The 10,382-nt window shown below is 39.2% G+C and overlaps 1 protein-coding gene across 6 annotated transcripts; it reads right to left on the bottom strand.

Moving 5' to 3' along the window:
* Positions 1 to 1,126: 1,126 nt before the first annotated feature.
* LOC138176469 (KRAB domain-containing protein 4-like) lies at positions 1,127 to 10,245 on the bottom strand. Of its 6 annotated transcripts, XR_011172246.1 has the most exons (5): positions 8,205 to 10,245; positions 7,286 to 7,700; positions 3,661 to 7,040; positions 2,455 to 2,581; positions 1,127 to 1,654 (listed from the first exon to the last, which is right to left on the bottom strand). XR_011172246.1 is itself a non-coding variant. In XM_069107255.1 (3 exons), exons 1-3 carry the CDS (start codon positions 3,655 to 3,657, stop codon positions 1,458 to 1,460), a joined length of 396 nt encoding a protein of 131 aa, XP_068963356.1. In that variant the 5' UTR covers positions 3,658 to 3,733; the 3' UTR covers positions 1,127 to 1,457. The 6 variants fall into 6 exon arrangements, 1 of the variants encoding a protein (XP_068963356.1); XR_011172248.1 differs by lacking the exon at positions 3,661 to 7,040 and having other exon boundaries at positions 7,361 to 7,700; positions 8,205 to 8,416; XR_011172249.1 differs by lacking the exons at positions 3,661 to 7,040; positions 7,286 to 7,700 and having other exon boundaries at positions 8,205 to 8,383.
* Positions 10,246 to 10,382: the final 137 nt, after the last annotated feature.

Genomic DNA, 10,382 nt, shown 5'->3' with positions numbered 1-10,382 from the left:
GAATTTCCTTATGCACAGTAAGCTGCTCCTTGCTCCAGAAGGCCTTCCCACATTCATGACATTCTGGAGGTTTATCGCCAGCAAATTCTCTACTCTCTGAAAGGAAGAATAAGGAGCTGGTTAATCCTGCATTTTTCACTCTTCCCCAAGGTTATTATGTGGTCAAAGATGCCCAAGCTATTCTCTTGCTTTCCCTCTTGAGAAGTTCTTTCACCAAGAACCAATGTATCTTATTTGAAAGTATGATAAATCTAAGGTTACATATATAAATGATCTGACTGAGGGTGAATCCACCTGGAGGGATGAATGAATCCTAAATCTTCTTTAACTGGATGACATTTGAATGAAATAAGAATATTCAGGGGGAAAAAAGATGATGCTGAGACTTAAACATGTATTTTTATCATTTGAGGTGAACACGGGAAGAGAAAAGACTGAACATGAAGAAAACAGAGAATTGAGTTTAGAGTCAGGAAGAGAAATAGATACATCAAGTAAACAAAATAAAAAGAAATATGAAGGGGAAAAGATGACAACTGTTGCCATGAATTTCCTCTAAAATTCCAGCTTATCTACTTGGTAAAGAATGGATTGAAATCTTAGAAGACATACAGGTGCAGTTGAGAGGAGAAATTATTAATAACTCCCTGAAGCACTACTCAAACTCTGGGAATCAAAGAAGGAAGAATGAAAACAATTTGGAGCAATGAAGGCAGCAATGACATCATCAGACTAGCAAAATCACCTTAAAGTGACCAATTTTGGCAATTATATTTAAATACCTACTTATTAAGTTGCTGCCATTTCTCGGAAAAGGAACAATAATCACAGCTAAAGATACAAAACTGTTCACATACTTTGACCCAATGGTCCCAGTACTAGGTCTGCTTCTTCAATATGTTACTGAAAGCAAAGAGGGCATGTTCACTAAAATGTTTCACAATAGCTTTCTGTGAAATAGCAAAATACTGAAAACCAATAGATCCAATGACTAAGTAATGGCTTACATAAGTCCTATCATATGAATATACTACTGTGCCTTTATGAAAATAATTTGAAAGCATAAAGTAAAACAGGATGGCACATAACATGATAGAATGAAGGGAAATTAAGTTAGGATGAGATATTTTAAAAAGTAAAAGCAGCAAAGCAATTTAATCATAAAAACAAAACAAAGGAAAATATCACAAGGGCAAAAATTGCACATTATTTAATATCTTAAGTAATGTACTTATTTTTAAATGAGAATAAATTCACGGAAGTGAGGTAGGAGAATGTCTGCTTACAGGAAGAGAATCTTCAGAGAACAGAAGAGAAATAACTGCCTTATTTAAGGCAACAACTTTCTTTGAGAGTTGAGGCGTATTTCAGGAAAGAGATAAATAAAAAACATAACTTCTTGAGGTAAAAAATGAAGTTTTAAAGTCTCAGGTCATCTCAACAGGCCTGAGAAGCTGTCAGAGTCCATTTGGTCCAACATTTAACAAGAGCTTTGATCTAAATGACCAACAGATCTCTCGTTTGCAAGGACCCATGTGATTGGATTTTATGTAGTCACCTGGACAGCTGCTTCTAGGAACATCTGCGTCTGGCACCTGAGATGCTTCCTTTTTTTCCAACTGGTAGATCACATCTGGTTTGGAAACTGCAAATCCTGTTCAATGAAAATGTCCTAGGGTGTCATCATAGAGTTCTATCACAAAATAGGTAGAATAGTTTACATTATAGAATTCTCTATTATATAACAGAAATGTTACTTCCAACTCTTAGTAGAAAGATGGGGAGATAAGATTGCTGAATGTATCTTATACCACCAACTGGTTAGCTTATTTTGTTTTGAGATTTTTGTTTTTCAAAGGTGGGGATCAATTGGAAAGGTGGAGGGAAAAGGAGGATTTGGGGGTTTTTTTGTGTCAGGGAGAAGAGAAATTACTTTTTTTTTTAAAAGAAAGCATCCATAAAACTTAATAAATTATTTCAAAATTAATTTAAGCCCACTTTGGGAAAAAAAGTAGACCTGCTAGGAAGACCTCAAACATAGTCCAAAGGACCATCAGACGACATTCTATATCATGGGGGAATGCATTCTATATCATGGGGGAATGGATTAGAGTAGGACATGGTAAAGAAAAAAAAGGTTCAATTGACTCACTCCCTGCTTAGACAGTGGCAACACTGTGTATGACAAAATCTCACTGGGCTTAAAACGAAAATCTTAGTCTTGAAGCAAGAGACAGGGGAAGATATATTCTCAAGGATAACAACAAAAGGAGAAATCAATTTCCCAGCATACAAAGCAAAGACCTTTGTTCCTGGAAACAAGTAGCAGAAGTAATCTGTCTCTTGGCTAAGAAAGCATTAGGAATATTTCTTCTCCCATACCAAAGGATAACAGTTAATATCTGGAAAGTTGTCACATTATGTATCAAGAGTCCAAAGGGGTAGCTTTCTTACCCAAAGACACCAAGTTCCTATAGTTCTCCAGCATCACATCCCTGTACAACTTTTTCTGAGATGGGTTCAACTGTCCCCACTCATCATAGGTGAATTCCACAGCCACATCCTTGAATGTGAATGATGCCTGAAATACCAACAACATTTGTGCTTACCCAGCTGTAGCTCTAACTTTTGTGAAGTTCAAATGTAATCTGCGTGCCCATAGGCTGAGGAAACTGAGCCAACTGAGTCAACAACACTGACTCCATTTGGTGACTCAATTCTACAGGCAGCTCAGTTCTTTTTCTGTTCAGTTATAGGTCTAGTCCAACTTCTGTCCTGTGAGAAAAAAATTGTTCAATTGTGGGAATTAAGAAAAAACATTATTGCCTTGTTTGAACATAGCCCCGAGTGGCCAGGAAACCAGATCATCTCTACCTGCTGTTTAGAGACCCTTAACTAAGGACCTGGGTTATGCTGATCAGAAACCCAGTCAGATCTAAAAAGACTGATTGATGTGAGGAGTGCTCACAGTTCTACATCTCAAGCAAACCATATGGCTTCTCTGAAAACTGGCCCCACAGTGAAGGGTTCGTAAATGTTTCCAAGTTCCTTTCATTGTATACAGACACCTGGGAGCAGTGGGATATCTGTTTTCTGAATTCAGGGAATTAACCTTGTTGTCCCTTGAGAGAAAGGGGGAAAAGAAATTTACATGTTAATTCATTATCTATTTAAAAGGAACAGCAAGTTGTACATAACATATCTGCAGTTTCATATGCAATCATCTTTTTCATCATACTGTTCTGAAATGCTTGTTTCATTCCATAAATTCCAAAGGACACGAATAAAGTTTTAGAAAACAATTCCTCTCTGATTAGTTTGTAAGCTCCTTAAGGGCAGGAGCCATTACTATCATTCTTTGTATCCTGCACACCTGGCACAGAGCCTGGCACCTGTAGGTGCTTAATACATACTTAGTGTTGTAAATGGTTCCAATGACACCAATTTTAAATGTGTGGGCTTTCTCCGTGTTTCAGTTTTGTTTTGTTTTTTTGACACCAGGGTGTTAGGGGGTGTACGTGCAGTTCCCCTAGAGGCATGAGACCCAGAACATGCTGACTCTGCAGTGATAAAGTACATGCTAACCTTGACGCAAACACTGTGGAGGAGACTCAGACGTTTTGTGAGATATGTTCTGTTCCAGGATGAGAGCTCCATTACCTCCTCTCTTGTGGCCTTGGGTTTAGCTCAGACTTGGCCCCATGGCAACTTCTGCCTGAGGAGAAGGGGGGCGGAAAGGGGATAAAAGTAGGAAAGCTCAAAGAGGAGTTAGGAGCTAGGACGTAAAAGAAGCTGCTGAATAAAGTCTTGCTACTCTTTGACTCTCCTGGCTTGTGACTCCGTTCTTGTAGAACGTGGCTGGCGCACGTCCTGATGCACACAGAAGTACTTGTAGAGGTAAGGCCCAGCTGCCCCTGACCCTCAAGGGTCAGATCAAGTGGCGCCTGAAGCAGGGACCTGAAGGAGACAGTGAGAAACAGACCCTGATAATTCAGGGTTCCCCGTAAACCAGAGGCTAGAGAAGATTAGGCGGGAAGATAGGTAAGGTTCCCATGATTAATCAAGAAGAGTCAGAGATTTGGGCAAGGCAGTTATTTAAGGCAGTAAAAGGGCAAGGAGTCACCCTGCCGTTGAAAGATCTTCGCTATTTTATACAAAAAATCTTGGTAGTGTCCCTGTGGATTAGCTCTTCAGGGGTGGATGGACAGAGATGGGGCATAGTTGGGGAACAAATGACAATTTATTTGGCAAATTGGGGGCCAGCCAGGAGAGAGAGAGTAGTGAGGGACTAATGGAAGAGGGACTCCAGCATTTCCCTATTTCTGCATTTTTTCCTATGGAATACATTTCCTTGGAATGCTGTCATCTCTTTCCCTCCTCCTCCCTTCCCCCGCTGCTGAATGCAGGCTGGGGAGGGAGAGAAAGAGAGGCAAACATTGTCTTGTTTAGGTTATATGATGGTAAATGCAAGTGAAAGAGGGTAGGAGAAGTGTCTGGTCAGAATTAGGAAAAGAAATAAGGTATGTGTAATTTTAAAGGGGTTTTAATCAAAGTCCAACAGAAGGATGGGTAGAGACTAGGAAAAGCAAGAAAATTTAAGCAGGTAGCACAGGAAGGAGCATGGATAGGAAGTCAAGATACATGTTATTTGTTATTGGAAAGTGTGAACAGAAGTTTTAAGATTTTTAAAAGTTTGAAAATCTCCTCCTCTTCATTCCACTCTGGCCAAGTGGAGTGAGGAGAAGGCGATAAGAAAGAAAAGGAGGGAATCTTTTCCCCTCAGATCGAAGTGGCAGGCAGAGGAACATTTAACTATTTCCTGCCTCATCTAAAAGAGGAAAGTTTTGTGTATCAAAAAGAAACTGTAAGTCAAAAGCAAAAAGTGTCACTCCTCATTTGATGCTAAAGATAAGTCATGATTCATTTTACTATTTGGCATTTAGGCTATCACTTTCAAAGAAGTTTTTCATGGAATGGACAAATAAAGTTTATTGGAGTAAAAGTTAAATATGTGGAAAGGAGGAGACTGGTGAAAACTTTATTCGGATTAATTCTACTCATTCAGACCATTCCTCCTGCATGTATGAGATTTGATAAAGCAGGGGCATCACCCCCAGTCCCTCCCTAAAGTCCATCTCAGTTATTCTTATTTTGTAAAACTGCCAAGGAAACTATCTGTAGAGGCAAGGTCATTCAGCCTGAGAAAGGAACTTGTTTTAGTTATGCTGTTCCTAAACAATGAATCTAACTTGCTAAGAAAGTTGCAAAATATTAAGAAAAACATTAAATGAAATTCCTTATGTAAGAAAAACCTGGTAAATCTTTATTGTTTATTACAGCTCCACAGGAATAAAATTAACATATAATTGGATATGAGCTGTGATTAGTGAAAAATTGCTACTAAAAATAAAAACACTCAGGACACAGATCTCTTTAACCTTTTTCAGAAGTTACAAGCTCTTATGACATAGAGGCCACTACCTATATTACATTTCATTCTTCATTTCCTAGGCCTCTTTACGATTAATAAAAAGTTCAAGTTTCTCCAACTTCTTATGGTTTTCTACTTCTATGGGCATTCTGACACAACTGAATGCTGATAATGTTTCTGCCACTAACAAACTTATTTCAATATTTCTGTGATCATTTTTAAATAATATTAATTACAGGCATACCCCTTATAATATATTACAACCTAGTTGAAAAATAAAAAAGGGGGAGTAATTAGCTGTATTAGCTACTGCTTTATACACCCAAAATACATTAGCTAAATAAAAACATTGCTAAAGATGAGTATACACTGGCAGTAAAATAATGTGAAAGGTGAATATTCCCCAAAATGAAGGTAATGTGTAAATTATTACTGTGGGGGCAGGCTGCGCTTATATATTTTCCAGAAGCTGGGGAACCACCAGTGAGGGTGCCAGAAAAGAAACATCAAGGTATGTACTCCAAATCACCCAGAAAGATGAAAAAGCTCCAGCTGCAGCAGAACTCACAAAGACAGAACATGGAAATAAAGAAGAGGTTTCCCAATGCAACCAAAAGCAGATCGAACATTTTTATATCCACCCAAAGAACTGAAAAACCTATTACCCCAGGATTTGTGTTTCTTGCTGTAATCACTGTTTTCTATACAAACTGAACTGGTTCCATCCTGATTTACATTTTGATACACCTACCCCTGTTGCATCACTTGTTTCATATATAACTGTAATTGTGGCTACATGTATTTGACCTTCTTTACTTCTACTAATGTAAATCATTTTCAGATGATATAAATCCATACTATATTTTATGGGAATATACCCTGCTTTAACTGTACTCTTAAACAATGTATTAGTGTTTATGATGTCATACTGTTTGTAGAACTACCCTCTTGATTTCAGACTTTGGGGGAACCTGCACAAAAATGATTTCTGGACTTTTACTCAGGGGACTAATTGCAACTGTATCTTCTATTCTCCTTCTCCAATGTATTTATGGATACAGCTGTCTATGTATGACTCCTCTGTATGGAATATTGTTTGCATTCATTGGACTCCTGCTCTATGTATATCTAGAAGGGATTTGTACTATTGTTTTGTCTACTATCATTGATCATTTCAGCCACTGTGTCTTTGTATTTAGATAATCAGTTAAACTAGAGACTCTCAGCAAAAATTGGATGCTTTAAAGGAAACTAGAATTTGTGAAAGACAAGCTCACAGAAACAGTTTTGTTGAGGTGTGATTATAGATTTCATCCTATTCATGTTATACCCATGAAATATGAGAGGTCTAATTATGATCGGCAAAAAGTTAAAAATTGTTTGTTAGGGATTTTTAGAAATACCTCCATAGGAGTAGATTTGGCATAATTTGATATATTAATTTCCCATATCAATGAGGCCTCCCTGGATAAAATTGAGGTGGACAACTGGCATGACAAATTTAGGGTTCATTTAAAGAATTAAGTCGTTTGCATTGGCTATATACTGCTTTCACCCCTTCTTCCTCTGGTTATATCATATCTTCTTGCGACTGATGAGAATCTTCTTCCTGATAAAAATGCTCAAGATATAATTAATTGGCTATCAAAATCAAAAGGATGGTTACAAATGTTAGTATTTAAATACACCCTAACCTCTTTGTATGCTTCCCCCCCTCGTCAACCCTTTCATAAAAATCTGTAGGCACTCTGTGTTAAACAAGAAAGGGGACATGTTAGGGGGTATACGTGCAGTTCCCCTGGAGGCAGGAGACCTAGAACATGCTGACTCTGCAGTGATAAAGTACAAGCCAACCTTGACGCAAGCACTGTGGAGGAGACTAAGAGGTTCTGTGAGATATGCTCTGTTCCAGGATGAGAGCTCCATTACCTCCTCTCTTGTGGCCTTGGGTTTAGCTCAGACTTGGCCCCATGGCAACTTCTGCCTGAGGAGAAGGCGGAAGGGGGATAAAAGTAGGGAAGCTCAAAGAGAAGTTAGGAGTTAGGATGTAACTGCAAAAGAAGCTGCCAAATAAAGTCTTGCTACTCTTTGACTCCCCTGGCTTGTGACTCCGTTCTTGGAGAACATGGCTGGCCATATCCTGATGTGCACAGAAGTACCAAGGAAGGTAAGGCCTGGCTGCCCCTGACCCTCAAGGGTCGGAACACCAGGGCTCCTACTTGTGTCCTCTGAGCTGAAGCAGCAATACGGCTAATTCCTTTTCCATCTGCTGAAATAAAAAATGAAAATGAAATAGCTGAAGATCGCTCTCCTATGGTCCTAAGTCTTCTCTTCCAATCTACACAAACCCAGTTCCTTTGACCAATCAGCCTGATCTTTTCACTACTAAGACTGCTACCTTCCTTTTTTTTCATCCAATTACTGTGTCTCTTAAAATGTGTTGCTCTGAAATGAACATGAGTGTTCTCAATATTCCTGCAACCCTAAGAACAAAGGACAGCCATCTGGCTCCACCCTGAAATGCTTGTTTTCCATAAATAAAATCAAAACTATAAACACTTTTGATTGAAGATGGAGACCACTACAGGAGAATGTTTCATGAACTATCAGATAAAGTCAGTATCATTGGTATTTCTGTGCAAGGACCTCTCCGCTATAAAGGAGAATTAAATTTGGAGGGTGAAGGAAAGAAGTCTTTACAGAAATAAGACTGAGTGAAGTAGCGCAAAACCTTATAAAAAAATAAAAGAAACTTTTCTAATTGCTCTCTTACCACTCATTCCTCACACTGATGATGCAGTCTCTGTTCCAATGCCCTTTCATTGCCTTCAGTGAAGCCTGTTCTGCAGGCACAAGAGGTCCCTGAACATAGCTGTTTGCCAGCATAGCAGGAGGCTGACATCATGTCTCTTCTGGTTACCCCCATGCTAAAAGATCCAGGTAGCTCAGGGGCTGTGGCCTTGCCTGGAGAAGTTACCATAATTGTTTCAATTACTGTGTACATTCAATCACCCATGACATGCTTTCTTACAAAGATGGGCTTTAAAAAAAGGCCATTCTGTGCCCAGTAATTGTTTTAAGCCACAAACATCTGGAAAATTCTTCACAAAGGTAAAGAAAAACACAGATTGTTGTTTTTTTGGGGGAGGGGGAAAGGCAGGACAATCAGGGTTAAGTGACTTGCCCAAGGTCACACAGGTAGTAAGTGTTTCAAGTGTCTGAGGTCCCATTTGAACTCAGGTTCACCTGACTCCAGGGTCTGAGCTCTACTTTCTGTGCCACCTACCTGCCCCTAATACTTATTCTTCATACTCTAGCCTGGTGACTATGGTCCCTGGGGAGCTAGTGATTTAACCCCTTTCCTCCAAGTTGACAAATGAACAAAGGTACAAAAAGCCTTCAAGAGGTTAGAAGAGTGGGCTGAAACCAACAAGAAGGGACGTGGGAAGGATCAATGTAATCTATACTTCTGGCCAAACTGAGGCACTAACAGAAATCTAACTTCAGGACTTTGCTGGACAAGTTCCTCTCCTCTTCTTATGGGAGTGGCATACTGCTATTAAAAGCAGAAGAATAGCTTTTTGGGAGATCCAATGTGCATGACGTCATTGTGATTATTTTGATTACAAGTCTGTATAGGAAGTCTCAAAACAATCTACCAAATAATAAGAAAATGAAAAAAATATATGAAAATTTGAACTGCACAGGGGCCTTGATTTACCAAAATTAATACACTAAATTCTCATTTAAAACAAAAAAGACCCAACTAATCAATAAGGGAATGATTATATGCATGAACAAAAGGATTCATCTACTAAATCACTGAATAAAAGGAGGCTTTGCTTTATAAAAGGATAATACCATGAAGGTCCATATAATCTTCTCTGATGTATTTAAAATGATTTGATTAATACAACTATTCATAGACATACCAATTGCAGGAAACAAGGCAAAATGAAACAACTATTCTTTAGTTTTCTCCCCTTTAGGGAAAGCTCCTACCAAGAGGGAGGGCCCTGGAGCAGGAATTTACCCTGTGATTTGAACGAGGCAGAATTTTGTTTTTACATTTAGATTCAAAAGTTTGGGATAATTGTTAATAACTAGAAATGAGCAGAACGCCCATACCAAGTCAAGTCACCAATGTAATTTGTGGTTAACAACGGTTTCTTTTTTAAAAAGACAAGGCTATCTCATGGGAGTCAGACATCCATTTTGTTTTAATTTCACCAGTGATATGTATTAGAAATGGGGTTCAGTCACTCCCTTAAGCAAGGAAACTTGAAGTGAGTGAAGTAAGCATTTATTTACACTCCAGAGGGGAGGCATGGTATCCTGTAGGGAGGCAAACATGCACACAGAGGCTAAACTGAGTTTTTGTGCATTAGTCCTTCCGGGCCCCTCCCCTCAGAACTGGGATTGGTCCCAGCTCTTCTGGGTTACAGTCTTTCTGACCCACCCATTACATGTGCTCCTGATCAAGCTCCACCTCCTGGTCATGGGTAGCCTGTGAGGATAAGGAGGCTCTATTTCTGTGCAGGGTATATGCATGAAGGCTGTTAGGCATGTGCAGCAGTTAGGTCTCAGGGCCCTGGAATAAAGTCTGGAGGTCAAATCATGCAGCCAGCTTTGCTCTAATGCCAGCTTCACTATCTCTAATATCCTTGAGCTAGGAGGCTGTAGCAGCAAGCACCTCAGCGTCCCCAGGGTGGCTGCTCACACAGGTTCTTAGATCTGCTTTGTTAAAGGAAAGTAACTCAAAATGGGTTAACAAGCTTACTTTAATCAGTCAGACATATATCATTTACCTTGTTTAGGGGAAAAAGGTCAGCACCCCGAACTTCAAAGTATACAGGCAGAATTATCAAGACAGAAACAGATCAAGTAGACAGATTTCCAAACTGTCCAAACATTACATCCATACCCAGTCAACATCTGGGTTTTTCAAAGC

Source organism: Petaurus breviceps, unplaced genomic scaffold (genome assembly GCF_028583685.1).
Source record: "Petaurus breviceps papuanus isolate PSGF00001 unplaced genomic scaffold, PetGlider_PUasm1.0 89530, whole genome shotgun sequence".
NCBI lineage: Eukaryota > Metazoa > Chordata > Mammalia > Diprotodontia > Petauridae > Petaurus > Petaurus breviceps.
Note: the sequence above shows the minus strand (reverse complement) of the source record. Positions and strands in the feature narration are given on the sequence as shown.